Here is a 17,042-nt window from a genome sequence, read left to right as displayed (position 1 = left end):
TCAGGGGAAAATCCCTACCTGGGGAAACAACCTTTCTCAGAGAGGTGACCTTGGTTAAAACACATAGCGCCAAGAAGGTGAAATGATAGCGCATGTAAATCAGCGGCCACCTCTCGGATTGGGTTGTTTAAGACTCGGAAGAAGACTGACAAGCAATGATAGCGAGCACTGCTATAAACCCAGTGGATGGAGCGCACAAGAAGTCTTGTTCCTGTAGAAGGTTGCTGGCCTCTTCAGTCAAGGGATTCCAGCTGTCCTCAAGTCGGGGGTTTGGTTGTCCTTGTTGATCTGGCTAGCGGGCTGCATATGCCATATACGCCAGGTCCCTTGAAACATATGCTGTGCAGATGTTTCTTCCCTGCAGCGACTGTGTCAAGCAGCAAGGATGGATCGGCTTCCGGCAGGGCGGGGAGACAGATCTCCACAGCTGCAGTGCCCTCACTGCTACAGACCTTGGGCACACCCTTCCCCTCTCCTGCCTCTCTCCTCCTCTGAACATCAGACGTGCTGAGAGGCTAACCCACGAGCTCAGGTAAAGCCGTTCCCTGCCTGGGGCCTCGTACCATCTGCAGAAGCAGCAGCCCACTGCTCTGCGAGGGCAGAGACGGTGTCTGTCTCCATCCTGACTGCCCTCCTCGTGCCCAGAGCAGAGCCTGGCACGTGTGTGGGCTCAGTGTTGAGTATGAGGAAAGCACTGCCCGTGGATCAATGCCAAGGGGACAGCCTTGGGGGCGATCATGACCCTGATGCTGCACCCCACTGTGACCCCTCCACCCAGGATCATCCGGTGACCCCACCACTGTGACCCCTCCACCCGGGATCGTCGCGATGACCCACACCTGGCTCAGCAGTGGATGTCAGAATCTGTGGGGAGACCTGGGCACATTTCTATTTTACCTTCAAATTATGAAGGAACAATTTCTTTAATACAATCAGTTTGATGTCAAAACCTTATTTTCAATTACAAAAGGCATTCCAGAAAGCACTGATTAAAAAACTGGTGCTTATAAGATTAAGTTGACTGTAAATGAGCAGATACATTTCTATTAAATGTTGGTAAAAGTTTACATAAATGAAAGAAAAGGAAAGAAAGAGCTGGAGCGACGGGGAGGGGCGGGGGAGGGGGGGCAGGCGGGGAGAGGGCAGCCTCACGCTCTCACTGAGGGCGGCAGCCAGAGCGGCTGTGGTGGAGCCAGGATGTGGGCTGCAGCCTGCCAGTGAGGGTGAGAGGGGCTGCAGCAGCCTGAGGCCAGTGTGGGAGGCCCCTCCCCGTCCCAGGGCCCAGGCTCAGCTTGAGGAGAGGCCAAGCACTGACATGGGTTTCGATCCAGCTCAAGCCAGCGAGCTTTCTTCCTTCCCTCCCTCTCTGCACTCACAAAGCTCTGTGACCACAGGGCTATTTGTGCGCACGACCAGGACTGAAAAAGCCACTGGTGGTGTGGACAAAAGGGGCCACATGCTAACCTGACAGCTCAGGGGAGGCCTGCATGGCGGGCTTGCAAACTCAGACCTAAAGTAACTGCAAAGGATGGTCTGAAATTAAACTTTAACTAAAAGCAATTATGGTGGGCAGTTACGTCCTAGGCCAGTATCTTCACTGACAAGGTCAACCTTTACCTTAACTGAGCCTGTCTGTCTTTTTGCATCTATGATAACATATCCTTGAAATGTCTGGGTAACTTCTAACTTCCCTTTTTCCAGGCCCCTTGGGGCACAACCTAATGTGCTGGGTGCCAGGACAGAGACCACAAATTCCTTCATTGTTATCATGTTCATTGCTGACTGTTGGCTATCCTGCACCCACCTAAGTATGTGTCCATCATTTTACTTTTTGTCCAATCCCAGAGGTTTCCCCCTTTGCTTTCTCCCGCCTCTCCTGCCTATCACCAATGGATTTCATGTGACCCACCTACGTCTCCTCCTTTGATTGCAATGTATAAAAACAGAGAAAAACCCGCCATTCTCTGGAGCACTATCCCAACCCATTGAGATACTACTTCCCAGCAATTGTCGACAGTTTGGCTCAAATAAACTGACAATATTCTTTCCAGGTTTGAATGTTTTTTATGTTAACAGTGGTGCACACTCAGCCTTGGGCTTGTGACCGCAGCTTCTATGTGACAGGCCCTGTTGACACACTGCTTCTTTCCCTCTAGAAGAAGCACCATGGTGAATTTAATCTAATAATATATTAAAAGAAATATCACAATGATCAAGTACAGTTTATTTCAAGAATGCAGGGTTGGTTTAACAGATCATGCTGTGCTAGGGGCAGGAGCCTGACAAAGAAGAATTACTGAGTAGGCTGAGGGGCAGGGACCATGAGAGAGAAAAATTGCTAATTATCTTGCTAGAAAAGCAATGTGTTATGATTAAACCCAGCCAGGTGTGACCCTGCTCGTAAATTTTATGTAAACTTTTTACCCTGCCAGTACCAGGAACGGCTATGAACTGCTTTGCAGTTTGTTTTTTCTTTTTTTAAAAAAATACTTTGTAGTGTTGCAGATAAAAGGTCTTGCTGCACTCTTGGTCAGCACTGCAAGCTGTGATGCTCCTACGGGAGGGACGCGGCTGCAGTCAGCTGGCCAGCTTAATAAAGGCTCCTAAAATTTAAATTCTGAGTCGGTGGTCTATCTTGCTGAGCTAACCCATAACATTTGGAGGACCCCTTATTTAGGGAAAGAGGCTTTCCTCCAGCAGGGGTGAGAGGGACCCCCTATTTAAGGCAGGAGGCTCTCCCCCATTTATTGCTGGGCACTCAGCGAGATACCCCACATCCCTGTGGGGAACAACTACCAAGGAGGCCTCCAGTCTCCATCCCGGGTCCCAGGGAGGCAGAGGAGACTCCACCCAAAAACTTTCAATTTGGAAACCGAGCCACCTGGACTCTCAAGACAGGTAAGGACCGGTCGTTAAACAGGAATTGGGACATCCCATGGAAGGACCTATATGGAGGGCTGGACGCAGCGGTACTCCTGGTCCTGACCTGCGGCCACAACGGTGGCCGGGGTCCCTGGTTCGTGCGGCTGTAGGCTGCACCGGGTTTGTCTGTCTGGTGTTTGTTGTCTGGTATTTGTTGTCTTGGTATTTGTTGTCAAAAAGTCGTCTGCTTCTGTGTGCACCCTGCTGCAATGTTTTTGAAAAATTTTCAGGACTTCAAGGAGCAAGCTGCAGGTTCTGGGCAACCTTAGGTTGCATTTGGCTGATTTGTTTTGTCTTTGTTCTTTGTTGTCTTTGTCTTTGTCAAATGGGATAGGGTCAGTCATCTTCGTCGACCCCCTATCAGTCAGGCCCACTCCGGGTGCGTGGAAGGGGAGCTTGATCACCTCCCGGGAAGCTATAGAGCTCCCTCAGGAATTGGGAAATTGTTAGGAATTGGGTGGATTGTTTAAACTCTGAGTGAATGTCTGGTGAAAGTGTGTGAGTGTGGAGGGAGGGGGCCTGCCCTCTCCTCTCCTTTGTGTGGCTCCACGACTTCAGTTACAGAGTCCGAGTGGGCCCCAACCTGAAGTTCCGCGATTCGTCATATGGCATAATGGTGACTCACCCCCACGTGGAGGTGACCAAGCCCGGGGTTTATACGGGTGCAGCTTAGCTAAGACGAATCTAAGCTCACAAGGAACTCGGCCAGGCGGGCACCTGAGTGAGGATCTGTGAAAATAGGTCACCCCCTCCCTTGTCTGTCTCTCGCCACCGATCATCATGGGGTCGGGACAAAGTTTGTTTGTGTAGGACTAGCCAAATTACTACAGAGAAAGGGGACTGGATACAGCTCCAGCCTGGGCTAGTCTACTAAGAAAGTGTAAATATGGGTGTTTGCCTTAGCTGCTCATTACTGGTCTGTGTGAAGTGAAAGCTACTTTGATTTATTCTACTTTTCTATTGATATGCTTGGCTGAATGTTTGGGCTGGACCCGGGATAGTCTGCAAAAGTCTCTTAGCAGCTGCGAGAATTATTTTTTTTCTCAGAGTCTTTTGCTCACTATTAAAGGGGAATCAGCCCACTTAGTTAATATAAATTTCTGTCTATCAGTTGCTCTTACCTGGGTTGTAAATTTGCTGTATTAAATTGAAATTTTGAAGTTCTAGGGTAGATTTAAAGGCTAAAATAAAGGCTGACTAGGTTCCAAGATTGCTTGGTTCTGAGATTGCTTATAAAAAAAAAAAAAAAAAAAAAGCAAGAGAGAAGCTTTTCAAGTTAACTATTTGCTTAGCAAATTAACAAAGTAGTAAATTTCAAAGAACTTGATACTTATGGTTTTCTTATCTCTTTGGTGGACACAAAGGGCTTAAAGCTCAGCAGGGAGGAGAGATTTACTGGCCCTGACCCTGCCTGTGATGTGTTTTGTTTGACTTGCTGTTTTCAGTTATTTATTAGAATCCTCATAGAGGACATGGTCTTTCCCTTCCTCCCTCATCCTGATTCTGAAAGTATCTGGAACTGGATTTCAGGTGGCCTCCAGGCTTTCTGTCTGCAAGAAATCTCCCTATGCACCCGTTATCTTTCCAGGCCGACTAAGAGTCATATTTCCCCACAGGTCGGACCCCAGCCTCCGGGAGGGAGGGCTACTATAGGAGCAGTCTGTAGTTTTCTTCGAAACTCCCACAGTTTAAAGGGAGGCAAACAACTGAACTGGGGGACAGGGAATTGGTCAGAGAAATCAAGAGTAAAAGAGAAAAAATCTGTGAGGGAAAGCAACAGGCCTGGGCTGAAAGAAGGGGGATGGGGGTGTTGGCAGTTATGTTACTGGCTACAGACCTAACAGGTGCCTTATCAATTAACTTCAAGGTCACAAGTTTTCTGTGAACACAAATGCTAATTGTTCACTTTTGAAAATCATTAAAGAATTAAGGTTTCTAAGAATAAAGAATTCTAATACATTTAAAAAAAACAACTAAACTCCCAGGAGAAAAGTGGAGGAGAAAAAGAGCTAAAGTCCGCAGCTGCCCTAGTGATTTAGAACTGTTTGCTAGGCAGACTCAGCCCCTGAGAGCCAGGTCAAAGAAGGGGGGCTGGATGCCTGAGCTGCCCTCGGTGGCCCTGAAAGAAGAAGCAGCAGCGAGAGAAGTGGGGAAAGCAGAAATTTACCTGACACTAGAGCTGCCCAATGAGTAATGAGTGTTTTACAACAAGCAATACAAAACTTAGGCCTTTGGCTTGCTGGCTACAGCAGTTAAAACAGAAGCTAGTGACTGCCCGGGATCTATAAAAGCTGCAGATAGAGCTAATGAAAGCTCCCTGTTTGCAAATGTACTGAAAGGGTCTAGTACCTGTTGCTGCTGGAAGAGGAGAGACTGATATCCCCTTCCAGTGCACTCCCTTGGAAGAGGCCTGGTTGCTGCTCTGCCACAAAGGGGACTGATGGGAAGACAAGGATAGCAGGGCCCTGTAACTAATAAACAGCGTTAACAAAAGGGCAAAGAAAAGAGCACTCTCCCTGGACCTGGGAGCCATCAGGACTTTGAAATTCTCCAAGAGAGGAGGAGTCTGACTCAGAGACTGGCCAAAACCTCATTGGGTTAGGAGAACCAGAGGCTGATATTGAACTTACAGACTGCAGTTTGCTAGGCAGAGGTCCAAGCCCAGTGGTATAGGGGTTAAGCTACCTGTATACAGCAAAACAACCTTCTCCTGTGCCAGGATACATATTAAGGAAATTGGACAGACTGTGTTTATAGCTAGAAAGAAGAACTGGCCGCAGTGCACAGCCCTGACAATAACCTGCAGAAAACTGTATAAAAGACTTAAGTGATGCCTGCATCTTCATGGATATGGCTCCAGAGAGACAAGGACAATTTTGCCTTATAAAAGCAAGGTCAAGAGTAGACTTTAGTCACCTCCCTAAGATGTTTATATAGCCCTACCATATGACATATTTAGTAGCAGAAGATTTAACTGCCTGAAGCAGCCATAGTGCCAATATTATGTTTCATTGTATTAATATGTTATATTAACCTTTAATTCTCTTACAGGTTTGAATGTAGCTGTAACTGCCAGCAGCTGCTGTAGACTGGTGACGGTCTACAGTCCTTGGTAGTCTTTGGGAGTAACTGGCAAGTGTCCAGTCTCCCACACTGAGGGCCATTGTTATGGCTATGTGTAAGCTGTCCTGGAAGAAGGCTATGTGGGGTGAACCCAAAAAGTGAAGGGTGTCTAGCTGCCGAGAGGGCAGTTGCCCAGGTGGGCAAAGAAGAATACCCATCAGGTTTTGGTCTCCATTGAGAGACAGTTGACAGTTGCAGCCTGTACTGTCTTGCAGGCCTGTGTGATCATGCCCACGTCAGGGTTGGTACAAACCTCAACTGTAGGAAACTGGGGAAGGCCTGTTTGGAACAGAAGGAAGTAGTGAAGTGGTGAGCACTAGCCCTCTGTTACAGGAATTACCGACCCTGTGAGGTCCTGTGACATGTAAGACCCTGTAAAGTAATAAAGCTCCCTTAGTCCGTTCCGAGAGAACAAGTCAAGTAAGGGGAGCCCTACTACAGGGACAGCTGTGACTGTCTATTTGAATATAGACACATTGTAAATTTCTTATTGCCATTTAAAGACAATTACTTTGAAGAGTCCATGAAAAGGGAGTGGCGAGGAAAATCAGAAAATCTTAGAGCAGGTCAGTATGTTTTTCTCCTTATATAATTCCTCCGAAATGTGGCAATGCGTAATAAATCATGGCAATACATTTCTTTGCATAGATTCAATAAGACTGATTCCTGCCGAAACCGGTTTGGCTCAGTGGATAGAGCGTCGGCTTGCAGACTGAAAGGTCCCAGGTTCGATTCCGGTTAAGGGCATGTACCTGGTTGTGCAGGAGGCGGCTGATCGATGTTTCTCTCTCATCGATGTTTCTAACTCTCTATCTCTCTCCCTTCCTCTCTGTAAAATATCAATAAAATATATTAAAAAAAAAAAGACTGATTCCTAATAGTGGTTTTATTAATGGGAAACTTTGACTAGAATATCATGATTTAAAGAGACCTGTCTGGACTCTGAAGACTTGAAGCCAATAAGAGTGCCACGGGAAAAGCCTGGTATCCTGCTTCAGAGCCCTGAAGATGGCTGGCGCTGGAGCATCAGGCCCATGCCCTACCATCACTGGCGGTTGGTCAGAGTAGAAGGGGAGCAATAAGGATGCCTCTGCATCCCTGCGGAACCCCCACTCACTCTGGGCCACAACAAGTAGGAGGACTACTGAGATGGGCCTTAAAAGCCTAGAACGTGGGCTCAGGTGGAGTTGCTACAGGTGAGGGATTCACCTAACTCAGCAGATACTGCAGGCAGGCCTGATGGCAGCTGGATGGCTTGGCTTCCTGGCCCTTTGGGGCACATTAAGATTCAATCATAAAATTCCGGCAAAGGTAGTCAGTTACTATTCTTGTTGTGTTTATGCAAACGATCAGGCCAAATTGAATACAGTAGATAAAATGGTCTTGATTTGGCTTTTTGATAACCATAGAGGAATTTTAAGGAGAAAAATCCTATTTCAATAGAAACTGTTAAAACTGAAATGTTTTCCTTCCCTTCCACCAGACCATCTGTTACAATTTGTCTCTGCCAGATCACAAGCCCACTTCCTTCTATGCCCAGGACAGCAGGGAGCCTGAGTGGAAGGTGACCTCTGACCAGACACACCCGCTGCAGATCACCCTCAAGAAGACAGTGGACCTGGCCAATCAACCTACTCCAAAGGATTCAGAGAACACCTTGCTGAATTCTTCCTTACACTTTCTTTCTTATCTTCTCTTAAAGGCAAAATGCTCTGGTATTTCTGGATAATCATTGTTTTTATCTTTCTAGTAATTCTCATTTTGTCTTTTTATGAGTGCCGCAGGAACCCGAGGCTAGTCCCAGGAGGAGAACTCTTCTGCTCTTGCTAGAATACAGAAGCACCATAATTACTGCTTCCTACACTAAAGAGGAACAAGATGAATAAGACAAAATTCCCTACAAAGCTCTCCAAGAGGATGTTAACCCCTTGGACATCGTCCCTTTCCAGAAGGAAGTAGTCAAAGATCAATCGACACCCCTGTTCACCGTAACATCCCATGGTTGTTGTACCACAAGGCTGAAAAGCTTGTGGAACAAGGCGGCGCGGGGGGGGGGGGGGGGGGCGGGAGGTGAAGGAAAACCCCTATTCTGTAGGACTACTGTTTGGAGCTGCTGTTCTTTGGACGGCCTCTTATTCTAGAAGATAAGTTTGCTTCCTAGCCCATTTTAGCCTGCTTGAATAATGGGGGAGATAGACTTGGCTGTCTGGCCTTGTAGGTCAGAGACTAGATACACCAAATGCCATGCCAGGGCCATTTTGATTGGATAGAACTGTGTAGTTTTCAAGGCCGCCGCCAGCAAGCGCATGAAGGGCTGGCTCTTCCATAGAAAGGGAAGTTCTGCTTGTGGCTTTGCTTAGAATTTAAATTCATTTCCCTGGGCCCACCATGGTGAATAAAATGTAACTCCAGAATCTTAGAAGAGGAGGCTGAATCAAAGATTTGATTCGGGCATAAGACCAGTAGGGAATGTGCTAGGGCCAGGGGCCTGACAAAGAATTACTGAGTAGGCTGAGGGGCAGGGACCATGAGAGAGAAAAATTGCTAATTATCTCGCTAGAAAAGCAATGTGTTATGTTTAAACCCAGCCAGGTGTGACCCTGCTCGTAAATTTTATGTAAACTTTTTACCCTGCCAGTACCAGGAACAGCTAATGAACTGCTTTGCAGTTTGTTTTTTCTTTTTTAAAAAAAGTGCTTTGTAGTGTTGCAGATAAAAGGTCTTGCTGTATTCTTGGTCAACACTGCAAGCTGTGATGCTCCTACGGGAGGGGCGCGGCTGCAGTCAGCTGGCCAGCTTAATAAAGGCTCTTAAAATTTAAATTCTGAGTCGGTGGCCTATCTCGCTGAGCTAACCCATAACAATGCCACCGATGTAATTTATAATTTATATGGTTTTACTTTTTCAGTAAAGTAAAACCATATAAACATCTCAATGGATGCTGAAGAAGCACTTGACAATACAACTATTTTCACTAAAAATGCCCAACAAATTAGAAAGAGAAGGGAATGTTCTCAACTTGTGAAAGGGCATCTAAGAAAAACCTACAGCCAACCTCATACTTAATGATGAAGACAACGCTTTCCCTCTAACATCACAAATAAAGCAAGAATGTCCTCCCTCCACTTCCATGCAACATTGTACATGGCTGTAGCCAGTGCAAGGAGCTGAAATAAAACATCCACATTGGACATGGAAACGTTAAACTGTCTTTATTCACAAGCAACATGGTCATCTATGTAGAATATCTAGTGCAGTGGTTCTCAACCTTCCTAATGCCGCAACCCTTTAATACAGTTCCTCATGTTGTGGTGACCCCCAATTTCATTGTTACAAATTGAACTTAATTAAAGCATAGTGATTAATCACAAAACAATATATAATTATATATGTGTTTTCCAATGGTCTTAGGCGACCCCTGTGAAAGGGTCGTTCGACCCCCAAAGGGGTCGCGACCCACAGGTTGAGAACCGCTGATCTAGTGGGATCTACAAAAAGCTACTAGAATTAGTAATTAGGTTTAAGAAGTATTCAGAGTACAAGATCAATACTGCATACCAAAAGCAACTGTATTTCTATATACACCAATAAACAACTGGACAGTTCAATGTTTAAAATACCATATACAATAACATTAAAAAATATAAAATACTTTAAGGATAAATCTGACAAAAGAAACGTTCATGGCTTGGAAGACTCATTCAGATGTCAATTCTTCCCAAATTGTCTATAAATTCAATGTAATCATAATCAAAATCCCATCAGGCACTTTGTAGTCAGAATTTGAGAAGCCACTTTGTATGGGAGTGCAAAGGCACAAGAATGGCCATACTACTTTCTTTAAAAATTTATCCCAGCCTGGCTTGTGTGGCTCAGTGGTTGAGCAGCAACCTATAAAACAGGAAGTCATGGTTCGATTCCCGGTCAGGGCACAGGCCCAGGTTGCGGGCTCAATCCCCTGTGTGGGGCGTGCAGGAGGCAGCCGGTCGATGATTCTCTCTCATCTTTGATGTTTCTATCTCTCTCTCCTTCTCCCTTCCTCTCTGAAATCAATAAAGATTTTTTTAAAGTGTATCCCAGCCATAGCCCTTCTGAGTATTTATCCAACAGAAATAAAAGCACAGGTCTACACATATATGTAAATGTTCACAGAAGCTTTATGTGTAACAGCCCAAACCAGGAAACAAGCCAAAAGACTAGCAACCGTCGAACAGGCAAGCCGCCATGCATGTCCGCACAGGGACCGCTGCTAAGCAATAAGCAAGGCAGAAGCGTGAATGCAGCAACAAGAGGCGTGAATCTCCAAATCATTACTGAGTCTGAGAAGCCAGACCAAAAGGAGCACCTGTCATACAGTATTGCATCCATGTCACCTGGGAAATGTAGCCAACCTCAGTGACAGCAGGCAGACCCGTGGCGGCCGGGGCGGGGGAGAGGCCGGAGGCGGGATGCCGTGCACGGGGCACAGGGAGGCTCTGGGGTGTGGAGAGGTGCATTATCTTGACTGCAGCCAGGTTTCACAAGCGTGTGTATATGCCAGAACTCACCACATCTCACAATTTAAATACAGTCAGTCAGCTCACCTCAGTCCATCTGCTTTTTCAAGGCACACACACAGCAAGAGCCGAAAGGACACAAGGCTCCGGAAGTGCCCAGGAGGGCAGTGCTTCTCACCCTGCTTCCCACTAAAATCACCCATAGTCTGAATGCCCCAGACCAATGAAGTCTCTCTCTCTCTCTCTCTCTCTCTCTCTCTCTCTCTCTCTCTCTCCCATCCCTCTCCCTCTCCCTTCTTCTCTGAAATCTATAAAAATAAATTGTTTTAATATATTTTTATTGATTTCAGAGAGGAAGGGAGAGGGAGCGAGAGATAGAAACATCAATGATTAGAGAGAATCTTTGATCAGCTGCTTCCTGCACACCCCGTACTGGGAATCAAACATGTGCTCTGATGGGGAATCGAACCATGACCTCCTGGTTCATAGGTCGACACTCAACCACTGAGTCACACTGGCTGGGCCCAAATGTCTATATTCGCAATAAGTCCCTTAGGCTCCCAAGGTTTCAGAACCACCACTAACCCACCAGCTAAAGAGGAGATATATATATTTGATTTCAGAGAGGGAGAGAGAGATAGAAACATCAATGATGAGAGAGACTCATTGATCAACTGCATCCTGCAGATCAAGCCCACAACCAGGCATGTGCCCTTGACCAGAATCAAACCCAGGACCCTTCGGTCCACAGGCCGACGCTCTATCCACTGAGCCAAACCAACTAGGGCTGAAGAGGACACCTACTGAAAACATCCTAGCCCTGGCTGGTTTGGCTCAGCTGATGGCACATCAGCCTGCAGAATGAAGGGTCCTGGGTTCAATTCCGGGCAAGGGCATGTACCTAGGCTGTAGTCTCGATCCCTGGCCCTGGTCAGTACGTGTGCAGGAGGCAACCAATCAATGTGTCTCTCTCAACTGATGTTTCTCTCTCTGTGTGTCTCTCCCCCTCTCTTTCTCTAAATATCAATGGGAAAATATCCTCAGGTGAGGATGAACAACCACAACAAAAAAAGAAAACATCCTAAGCCCCCACCCAGTCTCAAGCTCCAGTTTTGCAACTGAGTGGAGAGGGATGGTGTGTTTTAATTGATGAAGGGCTTCTGCTGCCAGTTTATCGTGCATGCAGGTGGGCGCAGGGCAGGCTCTGGGGGAGGAAGGTACATGGTCCTGAGGGGCCTGGGCGGGGACCTCCTCCCCCCAGTGGCTTCACAAAGCTCAGAACACCAAGGCCATCCCCCAGCAGAAGAGGGACGTTCCCACAGGCTTGTCCTGTGACAAGAAGTGAGTCCCAGGGCCCTTGATGTCTCTGCCACCTGCGCTCATGACGTCATGGAAACTTGTGTGTGGTCCCCGAACTAGCAGCCGCCTCAGCTGTGGCGAGGGAGCCAAAGCTCAGGAAGTGCTGCTGGGCCTCCTGGAGGCGGCAAGTAGCCGGGGGCATGGTGGGCAAACCCTGCCCCCAGGAGCCCACCAGGTCAGAAGCACCGTGAGCCAAGCTGTAATGAGAGATTGCCCATCACCGGGTCCATGGGGGCCAAAGGAAGGAAAGCGACGAAGAGAAAACACACGTGGGCAGGGAGGGCAAGGACCCTGCCAAGTCAGCACAGCTCCGAGGCCTGGCCCGGGAGCTTTGGAAAGCGCAGGAGCTGCCGCGTGCAAGGAGACATCTTTATTGGCTGAGCAGGAAGAGAAGGGACCCGCAGCTGGTGCTCCATCAGTCTCAGGTTCACCTGCTCCGAGGCCAGCTCTCACCAAGGTGACTGTACTGAGCATCGTTCCGGTCTCTGAGGGGCTAAGAGAGGAGAAGGGGCAGGGGCAGGGCTCCCCAGGGGGCCCCAGCCGGCCGCTGAGAGCTGGTGCCTGGCCTTTCCAGATCCCAGCCCCAGTAAACTCCCACCGGGACCCTTCATACACGCACATCACCCCTGGTGTCCGCTTCTGCATCGCCACTCCCCCCTCCTCCCATCCCATCTCTCCCGCCAGGGCTCACCTGGTAGAGCTGGTCGTTCCTCAGTAGAGCTTGAGTGTCAGCAGCTAGAAGAGCCAGGAAAGCGAGTTAGAAAGGCCTGGGAGGGTGAGCTGTGAGACCCTATGGACTCTGCAGGGGAGCTGCAGGCGGTCACAGCTCGGAAGGCTGCGTGAGCAACATGGGCACCCAAGTCCTTCGATAGCAGCTGTAAAAATCCTTAGGGGAGTGAGTCACAACCCACTCCAGACCCACTGCTAGGCAGGGGCACCCCCACAACACACACACACACACACACACACTCTCTCTCTCTCTCTCTCTCTCTCTCTCTCTCCCACCCACTTACCCCTGGGCAGCCTTCCAGTCTTGTGTCCAGCAAAGCAGTAGACTCCCAGAGCAAGGAGCAGGGTGGCGATGACATCGGTGAGGATGATGCCGGCCAGGGTGGTAGGGTCCAGCTCCACGCAGTTCTGGCACACTGGGCGGGGGGGGGGGGGGGGGGGGAGGAGAGAAGAGATGGGGGGGCCTTTCAAGACCAGGAAGCCACCTCTGCCTCCTGGGGCAGCCCCAGGCTCTCTCCAGTCAAGACCTGAACTTAAGACCCTTGGAGAAAGGCCTGCGGGTGGCCTTGCTATATCCACCTCTACTCCTCCTCCCGACGCATCCCTGAGCAGGGCCCACAATAGTCAGCTTTATAGGAAATTAAACAAGGCAAAGGCCAAGCCGCTCTCCCAACACAGCCCTACTGCTGGGTCACAGGCTCCTACTGCTCTTTCTTCCTTAGGTAAGTTCTCTCCAGCTCTGAGGGCCTGAGAATCTGGCTCCTACCATCATAAGAGGAGCCCCAGTTTGTTTCGAAAACAGACTGGTTCACCACGGCCCCCCGCCCCCCAGCTAGAAAGTTCTCACATCCAGAGGCCCCATCCATGCCAACCCAAGGCACGCACTTCGATAATATACTTGCAGGGTGTATGTGGTGCCTTGTGTCTGCGTCTCATTGCACCAGTACACTCCCCGCGGGTCCAGGACGCGTCTTCCCAAGTCCAGACTTTGATTGTCCTGCAACTTGATCCCCATCGTTCCCTCTAGCCAGGTGATGCCGGTGCAATTCAAAACCACTTTGTCCTCAAATTCCTCCACGAATTTCAGGAAGGGGCTCACTAAGGGGAAAAAATACTGTGATTGGAGCCACCTCTTTGATCTGCCCCAGACCCCGTGTTCTGCTGAGGCTCATACTTAAGAAAGACCGCTAGTCAAGTCTAATTATGGTTTCTTGCAAGAGAGAGGTCACAAGAGAAAGGCGTCAGGGGCTGCCCGTGAACCTCAGGGGCCAGGCGGGACACAAGGATGCGGCCCTCGCCGGGGGTAGGCCCCGAAGAGCAAAGAGTAAAGGGGGAGCCCTAGAAATGGGCTAGTCTGGGGACCTTCCCGGAAATGAATCCAGACCACTGATTCGAAGTAGGAGGGGAGCAGACGGGTGAATCTCAGAGGGAGGCGTGTGGGGGGAGACGTTGCTGAAGAACGCATATGCGTAACCTACGGACACAGACAAAGGGTGGTGAAGGCCTGGAGAGGGAGGTAACGTCTGCAATACTGTCAACGATAGCGATAAATTCAAAAATAGAATAAAGGACAGCAGGAGGGCAGCAGAGCCCGGGAAAGCACGCAGGGGGCATGAAAAAGCAGAGGCTCCTTGCTGGGAGATGCCTGCATTTTCCCTCCAGGGAAACTTCCAATTCTACTCCCCAGCCAACTTACAACGCTCCCACCTCAGCTTCTCCCCCTCTCCCTCCCCTTTCCTCAGCCCAACAACAGTGAGCGAGATGGTGGGGGTGAGACCAGCCCCGGGTCAAGCAGGGAATCCAGGGCAAATCCCACGTAAAGAGTTTTAGTTGTTCCACCCTCGCTGAAGGGGAGAAGGACGGAAAGGAAGATGTATCAAATCTCTTTGGGGCTCCACACAAGGCAAGTCCTGCGGGGAGTTAGGGCTGGCGGCGCGCACAGCACCTGCTAGAAACACTGCGTTGCTTTGGCGAGAGCATCTCCAGTCCACAGAGGCACTGGCATCGGCGCCCCCAATCCCAGGAGCGTGGGAGCTACGTTCTCCCTGAGCTGCGCGCTCAGCTACCAGTTTGGATACAAGAGCACCGTCCAGAAAACCCAGCGCCTACACAGCAGGGCAAGAACCCATGTGTGCGCACTCAGGGAGAAGGTGCCTCAGACTTCATAGCCGACACGCATGTCCTGCTTGGGGCTGTTTCCGCTGAAAGTGCTGGGTGTCCCTAAGCAGCTAATCCCAGGTCACCTGGGACTGAGGGGGCCCTGGGACAGAAACCAGGCCAACAAGATGGGTTGGTCGCTCTTTCCCCAAACCTGCCCTCCCTTCTGCTCCTCCTAAAGCTAGTTCTTCTCTTCAAGCATTCCCCTGGGTGCTGGGCCACGGCCCCAGGAGGTGGCCTACGGGGGCCTCCTGACAAGAGGCCTGGATCCGAGAGGAGCAGTGCTGCCATTGTCGGCCAGTCTCGGGCACACACACCAACATTCCCTACAGACCTCCGGCCTGGGGCCTTCGGGGAGACACTCAAGGCCAAGATGAACCCTTCGCTGGAGCGGGTCAAAGCCAAGAGCTCATTTCCGCAGACCCGGAGCCCCATCCAGCGCTCCCTCCTGGGCAGCCCTGCATGCCTGAGAGCCAGCGCCGGGAAGGACTGTCACCACCTCGCTCCAGGTGTAATGTCCCCCTCGGTCTCTTCCCGCAGGTGCCGCCCCATCCCTGGACAAGCCTTACCGTGGGAGAGAAGGGCGGCCAGCACCAGGCCAGCCAGAAACCTGCTGCGCGCCATCTCTGAACAGAACTCAGCAGGAGCTAGACCGGCCCAGGGCTCCGGGCACGGGGAGAGCCGCCCTCCCCGCTGACTCGCAGGCCGGAAAGGGGCGGGTGGGGAGGCACCAGAAGACAAGACGCCTTGTTTGCTCTCTGCCTGGAGGATGGGAGATGGTGGGTGCGGGTGTGGGTGCGGGTGCGCCGGCTTCCGGTGGGGATGGAGGAGGGATGGGAGGTGGGGGGGAAGGAAGCAGGTGCAAGTTGCTCTCTGCACAGGAAGCGTAGGGGTGGAGTGAAAGAGGCAGCAGAGAACATGGGGAAGGTTGCCTGATTTCTGGGAAGTAGAAGGAGGTTGAGGATGGTCCTTTCCTGGGTCATTGATGAAAAACGAGAACTTGCCTGGTCTTTCGTGGGACCCTGCCCAGTCTTCTTCGAGCAGCCTGGGACAGCAAACCACCCCGCCCCACCAGAGATTCGAATCCCAGCTCCAGTACTGCCTCCCCGCTGGGCCTGGGCCAGTGGTGGAATTTTCAGAGTCCAGTGCCCTCGGTATCACCATAAGGCTTGGCTTGGCTCCCTGCTTCTCCTCTATTTTTAATTACAATTGGCATTCAATGCTGTACCAGCTTCAGGTGCACAGAGAGTGGCTACATGTGTATATAACTTACCAAGTGACCCTGCCCTGGTGCGTCTTGCACCCACCTGGCACAGTTAGTACATAGTTATTGCAATATTATTGATTATGTTCCCTACGCTGTACTTCACATCCCTGTGACTATCTTGTAACTACCAACTTGTACTTTTATATATATATATATATATCCTATACTAATAAAAGAGAAAAATGGTAATTGGCGTACGACCGATACCTTTTTCATTGGCTAATCAGCGAGATATGCAAATTAACTGTCAGCCAAGATGGCGGCCGGCAGCCAGGCAGCTGAGAATAGGAGGCTTGGTTGCCCCAGCGATGGAGAAAGTCAAGGATCCCCGCAGCTGCAGGGCTCTGAGCTCCTGAAGCAACAACTCCAAAAGATACAATGTTTCAATTATAGAAGCTAAAAGATGGCGGTTAATTTGCATACTCAGGCTCCAAGCAGAGTGAAGCCAAACAGCCCTGAAGCAGCAGGGCAGAGAGGCCTCCCGGCCCAGGTGATCAGCGGATCCGAGAGGCCTCCCGGCCCCGGTGATCAGCGGATCTGAGAGGCCTCCCGGCCCCGGTGATCAGCGGATCTGAGAGGCCTCCCGGCCCCGGTGATCAGCGGAACCGAGAGGCCTCCCGGCCCCGGTGATCAGCGGAGTCCAGAGGCCTCCCGGCCCGGTGATCAGCCGAGAGGCCTCCCAGCCCCGGTGATCAGCGGAGTCCAGAGGCCTCCCGGCCGGTGATCAGCGGAGTCCATAGGCCTCCCAGCCCCGGTGATCAGCGGAGTCCAGAGGCCTCCCGGCCCCGTGATCAGCGGAGCCGAGAGGCCTCCGGGCCAGGGATCAGGGGAGCCGAGAGGCGTCCTGGCCCTGGGATCAGCAGAGCAGGGAGGCTTCCCAGCACCGGGATCAGTGTGACAGGGTGCGGAGCTCCAACCCTCTGATCGGCCCTGCTCTGTGCATGACAGGAGTGGCGCTGCAACCTCCCTATGGACCCTGCCTTGAGTGT

At 50.4% G+C, this 17,042-nt stretch overlaps 1 protein-coding gene across 1 annotated transcript; it reads right to left on the bottom strand.

The window, feature by feature from the left end:
- Positions 1–10,815: 10,815 nt before the first annotated feature.
- Positions 10,816–15,572, bottom strand: LOC132240484 (T-cell surface glycoprotein CD3 delta chain). Its single transcript, XM_059707690.1, has 5 exons — positions 15,356–15,572; positions 13,515–13,727; positions 12,914–13,045; positions 12,592–12,635; positions 10,816–12,393 (listed from the first exon to the last, which is right to left on the bottom strand). The coding sequence occupies exons 1-5, from the start codon at positions 15,408–15,410 to the stop codon at positions 12,328–12,330; spliced, it is 510 nt and encodes a 169-aa protein (XP_059563673.1). The 5' UTR covers positions 15,411–15,572; the 3' UTR covers positions 10,816–12,327.
- Between the last annotated feature and the right edge of the window lie 1,470 nt (positions 15,573–17,042).

This window comes from Myotis daubentonii, chromosome 9, assembly GCF_963259705.1.
Source record: "Myotis daubentonii chromosome 9, mMyoDau2.1, whole genome shotgun sequence".
Lineage (NCBI taxonomy): Eukaryota > Metazoa > Chordata > Mammalia > Chiroptera > Vespertilionidae > Myotis > Myotis daubentonii.
Note: the sequence above shows the minus strand (reverse complement) of the source record. Positions and strands in the feature narration are given on the sequence as shown.